Source organism: Eptatretus burgeri, chromosome 5 (assembly GCF_056783735.1).
Source record: "Eptatretus burgeri isolate ZD-2024b chromosome 5, Ebu_testis_v1, whole genome shotgun sequence".
Classification (NCBI taxonomy): Eukaryota; Metazoa; Chordata; class Myxini; order Myxiniformes; family Myxinidae; genus Eptatretus; species Eptatretus burgeri.
Genome location: NC_140965.1, coordinates 29857556 through 29881041, shown reverse-complemented (window position 1 = coordinate 29881041; position 23486 = coordinate 29857556). Strand labels below are relative to the sequence as shown.

Here is a 23486-nt window from a genome sequence, read left to right as displayed (position 1 = left end):
AACATTATGATGAAGCATTTCATTTTTACACTTGAGATTCAATTCCATCACATGTTATTTGCGTTTGATACCCAGTTTTTCCTGTTTCCATAATAATTTGCTATTCTCCATGTATTATAGTTGGATGTTGAGAAAAGTTTGCAAATACAAGTTATTAATTTTGAGAATGAAGAAGCCATGACCTTAAAATTTATCATTGTTCTCTCATTCTTGTTCTTGTGAACAGAACTTCTCAGTGTACTGAATTGATTGTACAAACTTTTGTGACGTCTGTGTCTTCCCGCTCTCTTTTGGTCCTCTGTGAATCGACTGTAAACCTGCTGCGCTCTGTCATTTAGCTTACTCCATTTGCTTAGATTTCTGTGTCCAAATTTTTTTTTTAGTAAACAGACCGGGGCTGGCAGGATGGCCGAGAGCCCTCGAGGTATGCACACTCACCTCTAAGCTGTCTCACCTGGGTTTGAGTCTCGGCCCAGCTATGAACCGTCATCCTCGTGTTTCACAAGCAGATGTTTGTGCAGTCCCTCGGATGAATGTTATCTAGGCGTCCTGTCTGCTAGCAAAGATCCCATGGTGTCCTTGGTGAAAAATAGGTGAGTTCTATCCGGCGCCCTGGCAAAATTCCAAATTCCTGCCCTGACTTTGTTTCGGACTGGCGACCCATACAGGATTGTAACACCAGCCATAGAAACTGCTTCGGCAGCACCGATGCTCTGTATAGAGCATGGTTCATGATCTGGATCTAAATAGACCTGCTTGTCACAAAAACAATCTTATCAAGGAGTTTTATCTATAGTAAAAATTGCAGCGAGGAATACCTGGTGATGTACTTTTCATGTTAATTTATGAAAGAATACGTGGACTTATTTGAGAAAATAAGTTTTGTACAGAAAACATATTAAGATGAAATGGTGTGAAAATATTTGCCAAATAACCAATTGTTTTTTAAATTTTTTAAACCAGCACCATCTTTCAGACTTGTGTGTGGCACTGCTTGTCTCGGCAACATTTTTAGTCTCAATGATTATGGTGTTTGGGCCTTCTCTTTCATCATTCCCAGTGGAGATGATTCGCCCGTAATGCTACTTTTCCGGGCATTTGAGGCTTTTGTTTTTGTATACATCGGCGAGGCTCGTGGAAGAGCTAGTACAAGTACACCGAACGGATCAGGATGCAACAGGCGAAATAGAACAGCACAGAGAGAGAGAGAGAGAGAGAGAGAGAGAGAGAGAGAGAGAGAGAGAGAGAGAGAGAGAGAGAGAGAGAGAGAGAGAGAGAGACACACAGAGACACACAGAGACACAGAGACACAGAGACACAGAGACACAGAGACAGAGACAGAGAGACAACAGCACAGTTGAAGGCCAAGATATAGGCAGAATGGGACAAACAATGAGTGTGGGGAGGAATGGGGGCAAGAGAGGATGCATAGGCTGGATAATATGGTAACAGAAGGAAACTCTCAGGAGGGAAAACTGTAAATTTTGAAGAAGGGGGGATTTGGGTGGGGTTAAGAGGGTAGAAAAGATAATGGTTTCGGATTGGGGACGATCTGAGATGGATGTGAACAACTGTCTTGATGACCTGGAGGAAAGAATGAGATTGAAGAGAATGTGGAAGCTGGTTCCACGGGTGGGGAAAAAGTGGAACGAATGAGTGGAGGTGAGCAGTGATTCTGGAAAGATGGCTGCTCTCGTAAGATGGCCCTGATCTCATGTCTGAGATTGAAGGCATCCATCCATTGTTCGGGAGCCGAAGCAACATGTCCAGGGTAGAGTGACTGGGTCTGAATCCGAACTGACGGTGTAAAATGAGGCCATTTAAGAAAAGGAAGGATTTAATATCAATTGCAGTGATGGATGCATGACCTTGCTAATGATTGGAAGTAAGCTGTTCGGTCTGTAGTTCAAGGGATCTGTTTTTTTCACCTTGTTTATGTAATTCAGTGATGTTGGCCAACTTCCAAAACAGATGGAAGATGATCTCGGGCAAACGATAGGGTGAACAGAGCAAAAGGGAATGCGCAAGAGCAGCAGAGCAAGTTTTTAGGACACATGCGCTGATGTCATCTGGACCAGTTGCAGAATCAGAGTAGTCTTCATCATAAATGGTAGCGAATTAGTAAAAAAATAAATAAATAAAAATGCACATGTCGGTAATATATGATTATTACCTCAAACATTATGCCTCCTTTTCAGAAACAAGTTGTCCAAAACTGCAGCTGATGCAGGGGATGGCATAAATCGAGTGACGGTAGACATTGCAGAGAAAGTCGTTATTTTCCATATTCTCAATAATGATTGCAACAAGAGGGCACGGTGTGGAATTCGGGAAAGGTGCGAAGTGCACTCAGGGTGAAGAGGGGGTTGTGGTTTCAAGTTTCTCCGCTCGGCTGTTAACGAAGCACTGCTCTTCAACGGAGCAGCAACCTTGTTAGATCGTCCCCCCTAATGAGGAATCGATTTGTGCCCTGGACAGTGAATCCATTGCCTGATGCGGGGAAGGATATGAAAAGGGCATCGTCTGTTGCGGCCTTTTTTTTTTAATTTATTTCGAAAGCATTGTCACTGTCTTGTGAAATGCCTCCGATTGAAGTGTCGTGAAAAATTTAGCAGATAAAATGAAAGATCGAAAATGCCATGGGAGATAAAGAGCGTTGACCGACATTCCTTGATCGGAAGAGTCGAAGAAGAAAAATATTTTTGGTCTCGCTGTGCCGGGTTTTTAATCTCTCCTATTTTTGCTCTACCCAACCCAAAATCTCTTTATCTTGCGTGCAATGGGCATTTGCAGACAAGGCTCTGAAACATTGAGTCGGATCTTTTGTTCCGTCGAACAGAATGCTCCAATTTTGCACTTGCAGTCTCAACACCTCCGATCGCGATGTACCCGTGACAACTGATCGCTTTTCTTTTCTTTTTTCTTTTTTTTTAATTTATTTTAACCCACCTGTTGCAAGAGAAAGCCAATGTTGGGGGGGGGGGGATTTGCCAGTGGCTGTAAACCTGGCAGTGGATAAGATATCATCGCTGAGCAAACAATTTCTAAACTGCTGCAACAAAATTGCAATCTTAGCAGATTGAAGCAACTTTTCTTGAGATCACAGTTGGTGGGTGTTGCGAATACGGCATGTTTCTTCGGGTGCGTGACTCCAAAGCTTTTCGTTTGAAACGTTTCTTTAATGACACAATGTAAACAGTCAAAAATATTTTCTGCTTAGGACTCGTTTTCAATGATGTTGTAGCCGTGAGATGTTTTTGTTTCGCCGCGTTGGATTTCTCTTGACAAAGCCTTCTGTTAGGCAATTATCTTTGGCTTTGCCGTCTGGTTTTAGAAACATCTGCCAGGCATGGAGAGTAATTCGGGCTTGCTCATTAGTTCTCCACTAATTTGGAAACTGCTGTCGGTGTTTTAGTTTGTGCTTTGTGCCAATGATCATCTTTGAGCTCTACGGCTCGCGTAGTCGCATGCCTAGAAATTTATGTCACTGACATTTTGATCTCTCGGCCCCATCATCACCGCTGAGTTAGTCCAGCAGCTTTGACTTTGCATTTCGAGGGTTGTAAATTTTTTTTTTCATTTGTTTTGCCGGAAACAGTTCACCTCGGCATGTAAAATTGGTTTACCAAATGACCTTTGGCATCATCGGAAGAGAGATCCAAGAAATAAAGACCTTTAATGGCCTCTTGGTGCCCATGCATCTGCGTATTTGCCATGATGAGTTATGTCATTGAGAATTTGTAATCTAATTGTGTTTGCTCAGTGGATTAACAAAATCTCCTTTTGTTGGCTTTCCACATTTGTAACGTGAGAGCAAGACGTCACCTCGCCGTGGACAAAAGCTGGTGTAATTTGTTTTATTTTTATCAAAGGCACGTGTGGTGGGGCTTGGACACGTTAATTACATGCAGGAAAAGGACTGGAGAGATCGGTGTTCTCTTTTTCACAACTTACAAAGACATTGGTAGACCATGGGTAAATTAGCACATGGTATGGGAATTGAACCTTGGATCCCAGCATCCTGCGGGTGAGGCAAGTGCTCAGAGGGGAAGGCAAGATAAGCCAATTTAAAGCCTGCGTTCGAGCTGCACGTGGGTCGCTGCCATGCAGTACGTCACCGCACATTCATCCCACTGACTGTTTTACCATTTGTGAATGCAAATTGCATTTGTGCTTTGTGAACCCAGCCTTGATTATAAACTTATCCTTTTATCTTTTACCTTAAACGAAATAGTTAAATCATGATTGTGTGACGTACTCTTCGCTGGATTCTGTTTGGCCATCAAAAGTGCACTTGTCTCTGTGTTGCAGGCTTCATTGCTGCAGATATCAAGGCGGCCCGGTCGGGCACACAGCGTTTGCTTATCACGGATTACCTGGAGGGTGGCGCCCTGCAGGACTATTTGCGAGCAGCAGCGATTGATGGCAGGGGTGTCCTCAGACTAGCGTACTCTGCTGCCTCTGGCCTCTGCTACTTACATACAGAGATCCATGGGACGCGTGGCAAGCCCGCCGTTGCTCACTGTAACCTCAGCAGTCGTACATTGCTCGTGCGCCGCGACGGTACTTGCGCCATCGCTGAGCTTGGGCTGGCTGCTGTGTATAACAGGTCAGTTTCTATTCTGTCACCGTCTCATTGTGTCATGGGTGTGGCACATACTTGCATAATCTCTGTTGCCTTCTGAGTTATTTATATTTATTGGAGATATAAGGATATTAGGGAAGGGTACCCATAATTGTAACAAAGTATGGAAAGCATTTTATATTGCCTGTTCAACACTTTTGAAAGTGGGGAGGGAGGATGACAAAACAACTGTTATGGAGGTTGAGGGATGAAGGAGGAATGGAGGTGAGCTACCAAAGGGAGGAGGTGAATTGTGGAGGGAAACTACTTTTGGGTTTCTAGAGGAACACATGTGACCTTGTTGTGGGGAACTAGAAGGGCTATGTTGGACGGAGGGAAGAGAATGGGATATTGAACAAGACCAGAAGGGAGGCGACGGCAAACTGAGACTCCACCAAAGACTGCCTGCAATTGGCAAGAAGCAGACCTTGGGCACTCAACCACCTGCTGAGCACTGTCCATACCATGCAGAGCCTTGGACTAGATCATTGCCAGGGGAGCAGGATAGGCAGGGGCTGCACCAGCTCTGAGTGGGGACCCATACTCCATGATGCTTCGGATGAAGGTCTTGCACACTGTAAATAGTTCTGAGCAGCTCAGAGTGGACTCTGCTATGGAGATCATAGTGAGACGTTCGCTAGCCTTGGCAGCCAGTTCGGAGATGTTGTTCACCAAAGATGGGTTGTAACAGATTGTGTGACCTCGGAGCTCAAGGGACTTCACCTTTTCCTGGGGTTTGCCAGAGCAGTACACTGGGGGGTTTGGCAGCTAATCCTTATGGAGGGATAAGAGTGAGAGCTAGAGATTTGACTGTGTTGAAAGACATGTCAGCCAGGAAGCTGACAAACAACTTATCTTTTCCAAATCTACAGACGAGCAGCATGGTGATGCCATGGAAGGTTACGTCAACTCATACTTTGTATATACTGTACTTTAGGAGTTTTGTAGTTTAACATCTCCCCCCCCATCACCTTTCACCGTCGTTTATCATTGCTCAATCAAGCATGGCTTAAAATAAAATGGGAATTCATGATTATAATTATGTTCGATCAGCTTGAAAATATGTTTGCGCATGTAGAAGTTCAATGACGTCTGATAAAATCATGTTGTACGTACACTGAGACGTGCACGTAATTATTTCAGAACCCATGATCTTTATTACCCCCATTGACCTGTCATAGCCCAACTATTTTTACCTGTTAGTTTCAGTATTTCCTCCCTGAAATGACTGGAATTTCCATTATTGAGACTTGGTTGCATCACAAGAATGAAAGGAAATTTCGGTTGAATATAACAGTGGAGATAATTGATTTTTCTTTTTTGGGAGAAGGGGTGTAGTGGTTAATCATGGAAGTCGGTGAATCAGTGCGTACATACCTTTCACCGTAGGTGTTCAGACAATGGTATTAGTCTCTGTAAAGACTAAGACCCATCTACGTCTGCGGACAAGATAAACAATGGATTTTGTCAATTAAAAGTTGTTAAGCGTATGTTTCCCATCATTAGAAATGAAGAGCTGCTCTTTATTTCGAGCATACGCCCTTCGTCGGAGCAGGACATGAAGGGGAACATTTTGCTCTGCCGAAGGGCCAACACTCAAAACATCTACCACGATGGTAAACATACTCGAGTTAACTTTTGACTGATCATTTAAGGCAGTCAGACAAATGCATTGGACGATGGACCTGTCGAGCGACAGACTCTGGGTGAGAACATAAATACAGACGTTTTTTTTCAAATAACATGCCATCATTAATGTCAAATTGTCTCTGCTGAATGAATTATTGCAGTTTGATGTGTTATCACGGTCCATAAAATATTCCCCCTGATTGGACACTGAAAGCCTCTGAACATGAAATTGCAAAAAGTTACCCGTATATGGAATTGTTATAAACCCATAACGTTAACGCCCACGCTGATCAAACCTCCATAATGAATGGGAAGTCCTCCAGACAGTTGTGGTGCTGCACCAACCACAGAGAACTGTGCAGTGGCTGTGGCTGTGGCTTGAAATTAAGGAATTTCTAAGGGATAGCAATAAATGAAAGCTCTGCAGCAAACTTGTGCACTTTTTGAAATTGAAGGCTGTGTGTGGGGTTTGAAGATCTGTGTGACTCGTGATGTCATTCCGTGTATCCCCTTCTCACAAGGTGTGAGGATTGGAATCTCACTGCTCATTTGGCCGTTGCCGATCACTCAAAATCAAAATCTTGATGTTTGTTTGTGTTTTCATCCATTTATCATTCGTTCGTTCATACATTCATTTATTTCATTTGTTCAGTCATTTATTGATTACCTCCACTACCGAAGGTGGATGGAGGTTATGTTTTCACCCCTGTCTGTCTATCTCTGTCTGTCTGTCTGTCTGTCTGTGAGCAGGGTTATCTCAAAAAAGTTGTGGCTGGACTTTAACGAAATTTGCTGGACAGGTTGGATGTGTGATGATATTTTGGTGAAGATCTGCAATCGGATACAATAATTTTTTTTAAGTGATTCTTCACCATTTAGAGATGGAATCAAAAACGATATATAGCACGATATATTTTTTTTTTTTTAATTTTTTTTAAATTTTTTTTTTTTTGCATTTCTACATGTTTTAAGTGATTTCCAACCCCCCAAAAAAATTTGTTGGAGAAAAAAAACCCAGAAATTTTGCACCTTTTTTTTTCAAAAAAATTTCGATTTTCTTTTTTTGGCATTTCTACATGCGCGTCGATCTAGTTTAGTTTATTCAATCGTGGTTCAGTGGAGTCTGATCCGTTTTGACCTCCAATGAATAGGATATCAGGTTCACTTAAGTGACCCAGCAGTATTGGCGGCGGAGGTTTTGCACTCTCTACCGAGTGCTCCCCCTCTAGTTTGTTCATGATATTGTTACGGGGCCGGGTATCGGTGGCGAGCAGACCGCTGGAGGGATCAGTAGAGTCGGCTCCACCGAACACACCGGAATTGAGGTCGTGCCTTTTGGATAAGTCCGAAAGGCGCGGGTCCCTTACTGGACCATGAATCGCCAATAATTTGACCGCGTGGGGTAGGGTCAATTGCCAAACTTCAATATACCTAATTACCCATGCGGACAAAGTTACCGGGGAATCCACACCCTCGACGGACCTCGAGCGGAACGAGCTGTTACCGAGCCCGGACCGTGTGTAACCCGAGCAGGGATTACCAAGGCCCGTCAGACCAAATGAACAATTTACGGCCTCGTTATTTCTCAATACACACCATGCCACGCCAATGAAAGAAGCACAGAAACGAGCTGGAACATTTCACAAAAGGGATATTTATTTATAATGGGGCAGGGAAGCACGCAATAAGGCAGAGTTAACCGAATACTGAAGGAATAGCAATTTATGTACAAGCACTTATGCAGTTTTACTTAATAGACTGGCGCCACAAACACACACACACACGTCCACCCAAAAAGAAACGGACCCATCAGGTCTTTATTGAAGACCTCCAGCTCGAGGAAAGGCAAGCTGGAGGTCAGAGCCTATTCTTGGACCTTCCCGCCTCGTGCGGTCTTCGACGGTCCGGTGTGGCAGGACTCGAACCCGCCACACAATGCCGCTCCAAGCCCAGGCAGGCAATCCTCGAGGGACAGGCTCGCAGGCACACAGGCCACAAGAGAAGACGCTCTGTTGGCGGGACCCCAGGAAGGCGACTGGCTTCAGAAGACCACCAGACTTCCGAAGACTGAAGACCAGAAGACAATTCTCGACAACTCTCTCGTTTGGCCCACGCGCGCTTCTCTTATCCCACGCTCGCACTCCCTCATTGGGCAGAGAGAATGCTCTATGCCCATATTTGGAGTGAAGCCAGCACACCAGCGTCCAGAGAAACCCCGCCTCGCACATTGGACTCCGCCCACGTACATGCTGACACGCACACATGCAATGGTGCCGGGGGGTGATGGTGGAAGGAAGCGAGGGCTGGTGTCTTTGTCGTTGTCATTGTTGTTGGTAATTTAAATCCTAACAATCAAAATAACTCACAGCGCACGTACAATTAATCACCCATTAAACATTGGACGGGAGCCTAACTATAAACACAAACTTACCGATATAGCTGATCTATAGGACCTAAGCTTCCAAATTCGCAACAATATTACTGGTGAACAAGCGATCACTGTACATCCAAGTTGGTGCATGAAACAGAATCACCAACTCTTGAGGACGATTTGCTCATTTGAGCAAGCCTCTCCTCGTTGCTGAAATGATAAAAAAAAAAAAAAAATTGTGTCTGTGTCTTCTCCAAACACACTTTTATATGAGCCATATATTTTCACATTGCACATCCTTGCATCATTATTCAAGGCGTGCTCACTATGAATGTATTTCCACTGCAATGTGCTTGGGTTATTTTGTTTCTCCTATGTTGGATCATTCCAGTAGGAACCATCTTGGTTGCGGTAACGTATTGTTTAAATGCCGACACCATGCTGGCGCTGGCATCATCTGTTACTCGGTGTGGGGTAAAGCCGTAATTCAAAAACACAAAATTTAGTGCTTCAAAAAAATGTTGGGATAATTTGGTTTCTTATTTTTCTCGATAATTGTTACGAAAGGTGTAAATCCAAAACTGTGGGGCACCTGAACATGATTGATAACAACGTTGCTTTTCCTGTAGCTTCCAGGGTCCATGAATTGCTTGCATCATTACTTCTGGGACTTCAAAATGAAGAAAGAACTTTCCGTTCTGTGGCCGAGCTCTTCCACGAGCCTTGATTTCGTATACAATATTAAAATTTTAAAAAAGAACAATGTCCCCACTGAAGAGCAAAAATCTGGATGGAGCATCGACAAAAAGTCTGTTGTGAAATAATTCGACATGATCCCCCACAAATAAAATGGTGCATTTTATTTTTTAATTTTTTAAAAATATTTTGACTCGTGGAAGAGCTCGGACACAGAACAGACCAAGACACAGCATGAGAAAGGGGAAATGCCAATCGCAGGGTGAAGGGAGAAGGTATACGGAGTAACGATGCGGGGTAAGGAAGAACACAAGGGTTGGACAAGATGGATGCATAAGCAATATTTTGGAAGGGGTGGGGAAGGTTTAACGGGTGTAGAAAAGATCATGGCTTTGGATGGGGGATGATATGAGATGGTGGTGAACAGCTGGTTTGAAGAGCGAGATTGAAGAGAATGTGAAAGGGGTTCCACAGGTGGGAAAAAGAGAGGAATAAATGAGCAGAGGTGAGGATTTCACTTGAAGGAGGTTGCTCGTGGACCGCATGCGTCTTGCAGATACTCGGTGCTGAGAGAGCACAGAGAAGGCAGAGGGTGCAAGACCAGAAATGAGGCGGAAGAATACTGGGAGACCACCGACCTGGCGGGGATGGCGAAGTGATCGGCCCATAGACTCTGCTTCATCGCGACAGATTAAAATGATCTTGAAAGCCTCGGTTTCCACAGCCTCATGCTGAGCAAGATGTGAGGCAGGGGAGCCAGACAAGAGGGGAGAGCAGGACTACATCAAGCTGTGGATGAAGGCCTCGTTGATGGATAGGAGCTGAGGTGTGCCAAGGAAGGACTTTTCACAAGAGGATGCCTAGTCGAAGGAAGGCTATGGAGGTAAACTTTGAAATGTGGCTTGCCCAAGAGAGATCATGGCCGAGAATGAGACCCAAGAGTTTGAGTGACTGAACCTCTTTGAGATGGTTGTTGAGAAAGTTGATGGGAGGGTTGAGAGAGATAGAGATAGAGATAGTTCTCAGGATTGAAAGACATGTTCCAAGTATTGAAAGGCATTTAAACACATTGGAAGCATTACTATACAATTTGAGATTTGAACCAGTGTTTTATGTGTCATGAGATGAGTTTTGAGTCCACCCTGCACAAACAAGTTCTGACAACTTTTGCATAAAGCCAGAAGTGAAGGAACATAACAGTGAAAAGAACGATTGGCTGTCAGTCGCCCCTTGGCCGAAATTCCGCAGCTGCATTTGCTGACAGCTGCACAGCTTTCAGGAGGGGGCTTTGTGAGTGTGACATTCCAGAAGGCGAGGACTGTTTGAACATCACATGCTTATTGACATTTGGAGCTCCTCTGTTGCACTTTGACCTTTTAGAAATAGCTGACTCCTCTGTGGGCAAAACTGTAACTTGACACAACTCGTTGTTTTCAGCTTTCACGTCTCTCCCTTCCCCCTCTCCCTCCTTCCCAGGTTTTCATCAAACAATTTTTTTTTCCATTTTGAAGTAATAATAATCATAATATTCTCGATTATCCTTGTGTATCTTCCTGCTCTGATGAAGCCACTTGGATTACGGTCTTTCATTTATGAACCCCTTGAAATGAAACTGCAGAACAATAGTTTATGGAACTGGAAATTTTCTGCAGTCAGACGCAATCGTTTATTAAAATGAATACAACACTGGGCATTGTGGCCCCACACCTTCTTTTGTTTTCTTTTTTTTCTTCTTCTTCTTCCTTTTCCTTTCTCTTCGTATTCCTCTTCTGCTTCTTCCTCTTCTTCCTCTCTTCTTCCTCTCTTCTTCCTCTCTTCTTCCTCTTCCTCTTCTTCTTCCTCTTCCTCTTCTTCTTCCCCTTCTTCCTCTTCTTCCTCTTCTTCCTCTTCTTCCCCTTCTTCCTCGTCGTCTCCTTCGTCTTCTTCTTCCTCTTATTCTTCATCATTTTCTTCGGCGTCTTCTTCGTCTTCTTCTTCGTCTTCCTCTTCTTATTTTTTTCTTCTTCCTCACCTCAAATTAGTACAAACAAATTAATTCAGTGGAATATCTTTTCTCCTCAATTTCCAGATTCCAGTTCATAAGGTGTATTTAACAGAACACTCCATGAAAGTTTGTTTTTTATAAAAATATCAACCCCAAATCTAAACTTGTACATCATCCCCAATGCTAAACTTGTACATCATCCCCAAATCTAAACTTGTACATCATCTCCAAAGCTAAACTTGTACATCATCCCCAAAGCTAAACTTGTACATCATCTCCAAAGCTAAACTTGTACATCATCTCCAAAGCTAAACTTGTACATCATCCCCAATGCTAAACTTGTACATCATCTCCAAAGCTAAACTTGTACATCATCCCCAAAGCTAAACTTGTACATCATCCCCAAAGCTAAACTTGTACATCATCTCCAAAGCTAAACTTGTACATCATCTCCAAAGCTAAACTTGTACATCATCCCCAAAGCTAAACTTGTACATCATCCCCAAAGCTAACCTTGTACATCATCCCCAAAGCTAAACTTATACGTCATCCCTCAGACTCAAAATACGAGGAAGTTATCGATAAGAAGTCCTCATTCTGCTCCCCCCCCCCAATCCTTTCTCTTTGGATACCAGGGTCAACCATGCCCCCTCCACTCCCTCCCTCCGACTGGATACCAACGCCAAAGTTAGGAAAGTGATCTGCTGCCTGTACCCCGGCTGCTCGGAAAATGAACACATGCACCGAATCCCAGGAGTGGATTTGAGGCATCAAGAATTTACCAAGAAAAATGAAGAATTTAAAAGTGCTCCCATAAAGAATTTCTCAATTTTGATTTGTGCCACCATTCCCGATATTACTTGATGACCTTTCATTGATAAGGAGAACCGAAAACTTTCAACTTAACTCCAGTCTAACTGAAGTGTCTACACAAGCTCATCAGGTGTAGGTTGTCGTTGAGTTAGATGGCGAGATTACTCATAGAGTGTACGTTGCGGTTATATTTTATTTTTTTCTTAAATTGATGTGCTTTTGTTGTTGATTGAATATTTGTATTCTTATTGTTGTTGGTCTTGATAATAGTCGTTTCCTCGAAATCTTGACCCGATGGTCATGCGTTCTGCGCGTGCAGTGAAACGAACGAAGTGGAGCTCCCAGCATCTCAGCGACTTGGTCCGGCGCGCTATTGTGCACCTGAGGTGTTGGACCAGAGCCTCAACAGGATCATGTTGCCTTCATTCCTTATGGCAGACATTTACAGCCTTGGCCTCATATTCTGGGAAATTGCCCGCCGATGCACCTGCCAAGGTTTATTATTATTATTATTATTTTTTCATTGTAACAGCTGAGTTGTTTAAAAAAAAAAAAAAAACAATTCGAATACATCACCTGCTTCTGATTTTAGGAACTGACGTCGCATGCCCTTTAGCCTGCCGCTGCATTGAGGTTTTATTTTTTCATTGCTCTGGCACCATCATCAATTTCCGAGCCAGACCGCAGGGTCAATTACAAAGGTTAATTATAATTACCAGTGCAATTACGACGTCATTGTGTGCTGAAGAAACGTTGATAATTGCACACTAATTGACACCAGGTCTGGTTTTTGGCACTGACTGCTTGCTCTGTTCATTAGACATTTTGAAAGCCCGATTGCCCTGGTGTTTACTCGGTGATTGTCTCATGGATTTTGGTAAAGTACAAACAAAATAGATTTGTGGAATGTTTCGTTGTCAGGGTGATTAAACAATGCTCTTTTATCCATTTGAGGTCGATTGGAGTTTGGAGTGGATGGTGGGGTGGGTAAGGATGCTTGATTAGCCTTTTATCCCATCGATCCAACAAATGGCCTTTAGAATGATGCTTAAAGTTATCATTATACTTTTATTGTCCTTCGAATTGCCCCCTTGTTTCCTGCAGGTGCGTAGCTCGACATCCATTGTTTTCTCTCTTACTTTTGGTCCCAAACCTGCAGTCTAGTTGTTGAACAGAGGGTGGCATGTTGGTGCCAAATTAACCCGAGTTGGACACTTGTCCCCTTTCTAGGGTCTTGCGTCTGTAAATGATTGCCACAAGAAAGGTTAACACACTGCTTATTCCATCCACCCATATTAATGCCAGTGGCTTGATGTGCATCCTGTGCCTAATGTACTGTTCATGCATGGCTGCCCTGCCTGGCGCACTCTTCATCAAATTAAATCCACATTATGTCAAGCAAATTGGCTTTGCCACGTGCTAGCTCACAAGATTACACTTGCACACACGACTCTACTCTCATCATCCTGGAGCCCGGGACCATTTCGAGCGGAATCTGTGACGTCCGTCCATTCCGTACCGGTCCTTCCCATGTCGTAAGGGTTCAACTTGGAGATCAGAATTTCACATTTGATTTCTGGGCTCGGAGCGTAACTGCTACTTTGCAAATCTCCCTGTTTACGATTATGATCCGATTTGTAACACCTTCTGTTGCCTCTGCGTCGCCCTTGTTTCCTTCACTCTCTTCTCACCCTGTGTTCCAGGTGTGGTCAATGAATATCGTCCACCTTATTTCGAAGTGGTTCCATCAGAACCCAGTTACAGCGAGATGCGGGAAGTGGTATGCGTGAAGCAGCTTCGGCCACAAATTCCCTACCGCTGGAACTCTGAGGAGGTAATGTGTCGGCTGTGCCGCTCGAAGTTTAATCACAAACAAAGTTTCCCATAACAATGCTATTCAGCATAATGTGCTTCGCTTCCTTTGCTGGTTCTCAATTGCTCATTTTTTAAGTGCTAGGATTAAGGCTTTTTATCACATACTTCACCGACGAAGAGCCTTTGTGCGACTGGAGAACATTTCCAACCGACTTGTGCATGTAATATTCAAGGTGTTAGTTAGTGAATGTGACTCCCACAGTGCACCAGATGCGGTAGCATAACGGTTAGAGCGTGCGCTCCGAGTCTGGGAGGTCGGCGATCCGAATCTTGGACGAGTCGTACCAATGACTTTAAAACTCGTTTGTGCTGCTTCCCTGCAGGATGCTCAGCATTTATAAAAGGAAAGAGCACAGACAGGTAACCATAGCTTGACAACCATTGTGCAGGCTTGATGGGCCGAATGCTGTCCGACGTTGAAGTTTATTTTTAACGAACTCGTATTGTATTGCTATAAATGCAGTGAGCACCTTGAAGATATCTTGTGGTGTATTGAAATAGATTTAATCAGGACAAAGGCAGTAATCCGCTGGTCAGTTTTCAAGTTTGTGGCCACAGCCTTCATATCGCTGGTTAAAAGAAGCATCCATAATTTTTTTGTTTTGTTCAGAAGGCCAGTGAAGGGATAATGGGCATTGTTAACCAAAGCAATGAGCTAGTTGGCAGAAGGACACGGTTGCCAAATATATACTTGCTCGAAATTTTCTGCAAACGGTGAATTATATGTAGAGAGGACCAGTGTGACCACTCCTCATTTTCATAAATGCCAAGGTGAACCAATGAAAAAAGCCAAGAATTCACCAGGTTTCGGAAAAGCACTGATAATAGAAAACCTATACGCCAAGAAAACCTATAGAAAACCAAGACGCCAAGGTGAACAACGAATAGCCAAGATCTTGTGAAAAAAAGCCAAGGAGTGGTCACACTGGAGAGGACACGGACAAGGATGGAGTGAAGGAAGAGGATGTTCCTCAAACGAGTCACGTGAAAAGATCTTCATGGATCCAATTTCACAACAGATGACTTTTGGCCGAGTTGGATCTGTCCACGTCCTTGTGAACGTCAGTTGCTAATCAGCAGAAATGACAAAATACCAAGCTGTGTTGTGCATCGATACTGCTGGACGATAACCCACAAATTTCGGTTCATAAATAGAACGTGGAGGAAGATCAATTGAGCTGCTTCAAGGTTGTTTTAATTATTTATTTATTTATGTAAAATAGAGGGCAGTGCTGAATGAAACTCTGTTTGGTGTTTTCAAACGCAGCTTGGTGGAGATTCCACCTTTCACGTTGGTTTATGTTATCTTTTTCCTCTCACTGATGGTGTAATTAAGGCTTCCCTAATAATGCAAAACGTAACGAATAAAGGTATATCACACTATGACAACAACCACTAACGATTGCTAAAAGCATGCAGTTTGTGCCCCAACCCAATACTCCACCCCCCCCACCCCACCCCAACCACTCCCATTCTGGCCAGTCTGGACCAGCACACTATCACCATAACTACCAACGACATATCCGATGATTTAAGCATTACGTGCCCATTCAGTTTGTCCGATGCTGTCATCGGCCACATCCCGTCGGCGTCCAGGATGCTGACAACGTCGAGCTTCAATGGGAGAGGGAGTGTCGCTCGGGCATGGCAGAGTAGGATGGGTTGGAGAAGAAGGAAGTCAGACAGTGCAATGTCATACTAAGAATGTTCTTCATCTGATTATAGTCATCCGGCTGTCCGTTTCGTAACGTAATTTGCACACAGATGGGATTTTTTTTTAAATTATTCTGCATTTTTATTCTGATTCTGTCTGAAAATATAGACCATTATTTAGTCTGCTTTCTTAAAAGGAATGACGCGTGTTCAAGCTACAAGCTACAAGCCAAATTTTTGCGGCTCATATCCCCCCACTGCAGGTGTTTGTCGGGACTGGCAGTTCGTTGTGGGTGGATCTCTTAAGCCCGTTTCACAAGGGTGTGTTGACATGAAGCACATGCCATGTGCTCGACGAAACGGTGGTGTTTCGATATCTTTTCGAGAGACGTGTTCGCATGCATGCACACCTTTTCAAGTGCGCCTGAAAACAATCTTCCGAGTCGTCAGTTTTTTTATACGTGGAAATAATCTTGCTCGCCCAGGATTGGCTCTGCGCTTGCATCGTTTGTTAGGCTTTACCCACATGTAGGAGTTGTAAGTGGATTAGAGAGACTAGCTTGTGGTGGTTTGGACACTTGATGATGAAAGAGGATGAAGAACTTATCAAGAAAGCATGGAATGAGCCAATTAGAGGGGAAAGATCAAGAGGACGACAGAGATTAAGGTGGAGGGAGTTCGTAGAAAGAGATATGAAGAGCGTGGGATTGAGAGAGGAAGATGCGGAGGACAGAGGGGGATGGAGAAGGCGGATCCGAGTGGCAGACTCCTAACGCTTGGGATTACGGCACAGAGAAGAAGAAAACAACACTGTCTGTAACGCGTTTGCTTGCTTTGTGACGTGCACCTTGTGAGCAAAGCAAGCATAACAATCTCAAAATTTGTGATTTGTTTATTTCTGCAGTGGCTTCGGTCCATGCACTAATAGTTAGAAGAGTAAACACCTCAACCCTCAAGTCCACACGACAGTGATCTTGTGTGTCTACAAAGTGCAAGGGAGGGATGTGGAGAACAGTCAGCGTGATGTTCGCGAAATGCAGGCACGGTGTGATGCACATCAGTTGTAGCATCTCGTATGCAAGACACTTGTGGATTGGCTCCTCTGCTCATTTTTGACTGTCAGAAAGTGATTTGGATAGTAATAGATGTTTATCATCTCCCGACATGCACTCCATCATTTCTGTTTCAACTATACATATTTTCTTGTGTTTTTTTCGTGTGCTTTTGCGTTTTGTACGTTATTCTTTCATGGCTAAACCGTAGCACATGGAGGCCTCAACTTTTGGGTGTAGATATTTCAGAATCTGGGCAAGGTTTTAAGCTACTACACGTTAGCCTTGATGTGCGTTTTAAGGCCACCAAAGGTCGCTATGAAGTGTATATTGAGATGTGGGGTCAGGCAGTGCAGCTGCCAACTCGCAGGCACAAGGTAACCACCATGAGGCTAATGACTCCATGGCTTTTCAATGTCTAACACCTCATGAAACCGCCGCCGGGAAAAGCTCACCCAGCCGGACAGTGCCAGGTATCCCCCGCCCCCAGCCCCTGCTCGTTTTCTATGTGTGAAACGGCATTTTATACAATTATTTCCTCATGGCGTTGTTCTTAACAAAGAAGCCAACTCAGTCAGGTGTAGAAACTTTGTTCGGCAGGTGGGAAGGGAAGGAGGAGAGAGGGGGTGGAGGTGGGGGAGGGCTGGGAGTGGGCTGCCTTTGGGTACCTCTTTTCACTTCACTTCCTGTTGAGAAAATAACGCTTCTGGTCCTACTGTTAAAACACCATTTCTATAAAGCATTTTGTTACGTTGTCGCAGATCACGTGGTTTTCTCTGTTTATTTGCCCACCAAAGCCACCTGACTTTTGATGCTGGAGTCCGAGGTTCAAATCCAATATACTTTGTTGATTTGTCCATTGTCTATTAATGTCCTAAGTGCATTGATCTTTTTCTTCTTCAACTTTGCCGATTATTCCTGCCGCCTTGTGGGGTCAGCCAGGGAACGTTTTTGGTGCACGTCTTTCATAAACTGGCTGGCCAGGCCTGACGTTTGACTCAACATGGCAGGAATTTGTAATTTGTTCATGATACCGATGATAAACTTGTCGACTCTTTGCAAAACACTATGGGATCCTTAACATTCACCAACTACCAGTCCGAGTAGATCGGTCCTCCATTTCATTGTTCATCCTGCCTGTGAGTCACCATGACGACCGTTTATTGCTGGGTCGACATTCAAACCCTTGCTGAGACACTTCAGAGGAGGGTGCGCACACGTTGAGGCTATCCTGCCATCCCGAATGTCTTAAATATATTAATGCTTCCTGTTATATGTACGAGCTTCTTTGTGAACCCGAGAGACTTATTGTATATAATGGATAAACATTGTATAATCCCTGGGGAGCAATCTTTGCTACAGACTGCGTTTCCTTGGTCGCCAACGCGTGTTCTCGTACGGCGACCGTAACAGCACGCAGATTATTATGAGTAGTACGGAATCTCATCGATCTCGAGGTGAGCGCGTTGGGATATAACCGTGTCCGATGTCACGAAAACTTTGCCTGATCGTTCATCTTCGGCCATTTATTTTTGAGAAGCTTGTACGACCTCGAAGATGGAGGATGAATTCTTCTGAAATCGACCTTTACGCACTTTTTTTTTTCTCTTTTCTTTGCGAATTTTCAATCTGATCAATGAACGCCATTTTAGTTTTCAGTCCGCTTATTGGAGAACATCGCGTCGGAGTTTCCGTGAGATTGCATCGTTTTGAATTTGATTGGAGAATTTCTCCTCCATTAATAAATGAGCATCCAAAGGGGGCCAACTGCCAATGCAATAACATGACCGTTTGCCCCGTGAGTTCTCTGCTCGTTTCACCGACCATTGTCTCCTCAATTGAATCGTCATGGTAACAGTGCATTTCAGGTGAACACTGTGAATTGATCCTCTTTATAATCCGCAGGACAGTTGGGATTAAAGGGGTATTGTCATGGACATTTCCATCAGTCCATCTGCCGAACTTTCCTTGTCGTGCCCATGTTATGGCAATTATCCGGTAATTGAGGCGTGGTGATATTGTCTGACACATGTTTGTGCCTTTTACCCGTCTTGGACCTCAGATCCATGTCTGTAAACTGTCAGTGTCACGTGTACGTGCCTTTTCGAGGTATTGTGTCGATCGTTGTGCAGAGGTGACTTTTGCAGCTTTTATATGTCACACCTCAGGGCATCATACCCCATCCGACGAGGAACTTGTCCCACGGCCCATTTGCCCCTTTACGTGAAATTGGCTCCTGTGTTTGCCGCTACGTGGATGGGGTACATAACTGATTGGGTTATTTGTGCCTTTTTGGTGCAGCCCGAGCCTCATCCTCATCCTTCCCACCATTGTCACAGCAGCTTCATGGTGTGCCCCCTCCCCCACTCTTTTTCTAAAGATTCCTCATGATGAGAAGTGATTTTTTTTTTTTCCAGTATTGCACACTGGTGACAATTAATTTGACTTTCATCTTCACATTTTCTTTTGTTTTGATCAAAGCTTCAACATGGGTGTTCTCTTTTGGGGATTTCTGTGTTTTACCAAATTAAATCCAATTATAATAGTTAATTTGGTGGTATAGTGAAGGGCCCGCAGGATAGCCTAGAGGTATGCATGCTCACCTCCAAGCTGTTTAGCCTGGTTCGAATCTCGTCCCATCGAAACTGTCATCCTGGTGATTCACTGGCAGGGCGGGGGGGGGGGGGATTTGTCTGCGTGCTGTCCTTCGGATGGACTTTATGCTGGGCGTCCTGTCGACTAATGTTATTTGGTAGACATTAAAGATCCCACCGTGTTGTTCGATAAGAGTTGGGGAGTTATTGACAACACCCTGAAGGAATTGCAACTTCCTGTCACCTTCAATTGAACGTCAGGCCTGTTCAGCATATTTGTGAATGACTTGGATGAAAACCTTTCTTCGACTGACCCCACAAGAAAGTGGGAGTAATTGAGGCTGTTGCAGTAGCAGTAGTAGTAGTAGTAGTAGTAGTAGTAGTAGTAGTAGTAGTCGTGGTGGTGGTGGTGGAATTTGACCAAATACTGAATTCAAATCAGCTGAAAAAGCATTCTCCTCTGCTGCTTTTGTACTGCGCTGTTTGCTCTACTTTTTATTCCTGCTTTTCTTCACCCTCCCTTTGATTTTTCCACAGGTCTTGCGGCCCTTGAGCAAGCTGATGGCCGAGTGCTGGGCTTCCAATCCCTCATCACGACTTACCGCTCTGCGTGTCAAGAAGAGCCTGGCAAAAATGGCCGAGGCACAAGACATTAAGATTCCATGAGCACATTGATGTTTCCCCTCAAACGAGGCAGCGTGCATTCAAGATTGTGTTCACGGGTTAATGGACCTGTTTCACCACGTTGTCTAAGATGATGTGTTGAAACTGTCTTTGACTGGGGAGTGGGGGGGGGGAGAGGGTGCAGGACATATATATATATATATATATATATATATATATATATATATATATATATATATATATATATATATATATATATATATATTTGCGGAGTGGATTGATGTGAACAAAGCCGACATCTCATGATGAGCGTCATGACCCATTGTTCCACGCCATCATTACTTTCTGGACAGTATGTTATTGTCTCTACAACAGCAACACTTCATTGGCCGCCGAGAACTGATCGAGTGAACCATATGTCAACTTTGGCTTGTTGGACTGGATCATCCTTGCACTGCGGCCACGATAGCTGGCTGGATATGCTATTGACACTCAAACTATTCTCTCACCTGGAGGAGGGGGCGGCATGTCCTTGCTCGATTGTGCCGGACCGGACAGCTGTGCGGTCATGACCCCGAGTTTTATTTTGTCGAGAACGGAAAGTTTAACATCCGTACATTGCTCTATGGCCCTTTTCCTTCCTTCCTGGCAGACCTGAGTCTGACGAGCCCTAAAGCGTACCGGCTTTTGGATTCAATCTTGTCTCCTTGGCTTTTGGGAGCAAGGAAATGGGGGACGGACACAATCGTGGAGCATGTTTCTTTGGCAGCCACGTCATTTCAACAGGAAAAGGGAGGGAAGCGGGAGAGCTACTTATGAGCCAGATGGATCAAATACAGGAAAGGCGCTTAATGATCGGTGGTAACACTGAGCTACGGATAACCTTGCTTTGACCCAAAGCATGCAGTTGGCGCTGCAGTCACTATTAGGGGCTATCTATAAAATGGTGGGTTTTCATTTTAATCTTGTACTCCCCCTGTCACCCCCAACCTCCGGTCCCCATCACAGTTTCGGAAGTTATTGGACAGGTTGTTTGAGATTGGAAACAATTTAGGCTTGCCACATGACAGAGTGCATCAAATGCCCCCCTTTCACATGATGCTGTCTCTTCCAAGTCTCTTGTACATCCTCATTCTTCCCTTCATTTAGCAATTTTTTTTCTCAATTTCAACAGCACCCCCCCCTCCAAAATCAAAGCCCAAAGCCTCTTACTCTCCCCCCCCCCACACCCCATTTTGCATGGTGAATATGCAGACGACCCCTTTGGAGAGTTGAAACTAAAATACCCTTTCTGAACTACCAATAGTATAATACAAATTCGTCGTGAGAGACTACAAACGCAAACCACGTTTTCAGCAGTACCACGACCATCGTTTTGGTGATAGAGGTTCATAATGACTGTTACTGCGTTGGGAAGACTCTCTTGGCTGCTCGTTACGCTCGGCCTGGGATTCATTATCTCCTGCATCACGTGGCCTTGTCCGAACAAAGCTCTTCAGTGCGTGAAACGACCTCTGTGCGGCCATTTGATCACTGGGGAACGTTTGGTGGGCTGGGGGTGGTTGGAGTGGGGGGTGGGGGGTAGGCATGAGGGTGCAGTGGAGTTCTATGGCTGTAGCTGGAGAGGGCGAACGGGCCTAACGAGCATTGATGGTACTAAATGCACAGGGAATTATCGACGTAATTTAGCACTGCACCGTGAATTAAGGGGGCAATTTGAGGGATTGAAACGTGGGGAGGAGGCATGCGTGAATGTGGTAGGTTAAACTACAGAAATAATGTAGGCAAAAGGGGAGAAGGTGGGTGAGCTGTTGAAGGGGGGCGTAGTGTGGTGGGTGTAGGTAAAGGGTGGGGGGAGGAGAGTTGGTAGTGGGATGGGGGAGGATAAAGGAGGGGTTGGGTGGGGATGTGTGGGTAAGGGAGGGGGTTGAGTGGTTTTGGTTAAAAGGGTGGTGGTGTGAGTAAAGGGGAGGGTTTGGTGGGAGATGAGGGTTCCATCCATCCATCCATTGGGACCATACTCTGTGCAGAGCGTTGGTGCTGCCTAATCAGTCTCCTTGGCTATTGGGCACAATCCTAGACGGGTCACCACTCCGACACAAGATACCAGCAAGCTGGGACTCATTTTGCCGACCTCGGAAGGATGACAGGCAGTCAACTCCACCTTGTATTAATTTAACAGCTGAATAGGATTTGAACTCAGGATCCTTAGATCCCAATCCCACCACCCTAACCATTAAGCCAACACCAGGCTTAGATGAGGTTTGGATGGGTGGTTACTGTACTATCGTGTGCAGCCTGTGGCTGCTGGTTGCATCATTTTCTGGGGGGGGGGCGACTGTGCTGCTTATGTAAGCCCCTTGTTACCAGTAAGCTGGTACTCATTTCACCAACCTCGGAAGGATGATGGGCTGAGTGAACCCCACCTGGAGTTAATTCAACAGCCCACAGGGGCAAGGAGAGAGTTGGGTCGGTGGTGTGGTTGAAGGAGGGGGTTGGGTCGGTGGTGTGGGTAAAGGAGAGGGTTGGGTTGGTAGTGTGGGTAAAGGAGAGGGTTGGGTTGGTAGTGTGGGTAAAGGAGAGGGTTGGGTTGGTAGTGTGGGTAAAGGAGAGGGTTTGGTGGGTGGTGTGGGTAAAGGAGAGACTTGGGTCAGTGGCGTGGGTAAAGGAGAGGGTTGGGTTGGTAGTGTGGGTAAAGGAGAGGGTTTGGTGGGTGGTGTGGGTAAAGGAGAGACTTGGGTCAGTGGCGTGGGTAAAGGAGAGGGTTGGGTTGGTAGTGTGGGTAAAGGAGAGGGTTGGGTTGGTAGTGTGGGTAAAGGAGAGGGTTTGGTGGGTGGTGTGGGTAAAGGAGAGACTTGGGTCAGTGGCGTGGGTAAAGGAGAGGGTTGGGTCGGCGGTGTGATTAAAGGGGAAGGTTGGGTTGAAGTCGTGTGGGTAAAGGGGACAGGGTTGAGTTGGTAGTGTGGGCAAAGGGGTGGAGGGTGGATGGTTTTGATGGCAGGTGGGTGGTGTTGGTAAAGGTTAAAGTGGTTGAGAGTGTATTAAGCGATCGAGGTTTGGTGGTGGTGTGATTAAGTGGAGGTGGGTTTGGGGGTGTATAGTGCGCTCTTGTATAATTGTACATTCACTCTGCTTACCGTAATGTAACTACCGCTGCGATACTCGCTGTTCAAACGATCAACCCGCTCGACCCTGTCTACCCATGAAAATGTACACGCTCGGTGGAACTTGTACATAGCTTGTACAATATATAGAGTTTGTATATTTTTTCAGTATTTGAGTATTCCTTTAACACTTCAATGAGAAATGCCGGCCGAACCTGCCAAGCAATCCAAAGGTGTATTAAAGCATTTGCTAAGAGTGTAATTTACGGGATCAGTAAAGCAGGCTTACTCTTGATTGTTCATGTCACGTGTGTTTATCTCGTGCAGAAAGGGCTCCAGGAATTCACAGTAAAGCGAACATGTATCGGTATAAAATTTTGATCCACAAGGTATACTATAGGAATTAATTAAATTATATAACAAGACCATTACCCTGTACTAAATGTTTCCCATTTAAATAACTTTTG

The 23486-nt window shown here is 44.7% G+C and overlaps 1 protein-coding gene across 5 annotated transcripts in view; it reads left to right on the top strand.

Annotated features, from left to right (window-relative positions):
• Positions 1 to 23486, top strand: part of LOC147026141 (bone morphogenetic protein receptor type-1B-like) — a 102044-nt gene that overhangs the window by 78265 nt on the left and 293 nt on the right. For all 5 annotated transcript variants that reach the window (XM_085881264.1, XM_085881261.1, XM_085881263.1 and 2 more), the window contains 4 exons: positions 4312 to 4609; positions 12437 to 12612; positions 13821 to 13951; positions 19829 to 23486. The exon at positions 19829 to 23486 is cut by the window's right edge and continues 293 nt beyond it. In XM_085881264.1, coding sequence (XP_085737390.1) covers positions 4312 to 4609; positions 12437 to 12612; positions 13821 to 13951; positions 19829 to 19957 — 734 coding nt within the window. In that variant the 3' untranslated portion in view covers positions 19958 to 23486. The remainder of the gene's footprint in view (positions 1 to 4311; positions 4610 to 12436; positions 12613 to 13820; positions 13952 to 19828) is intronic.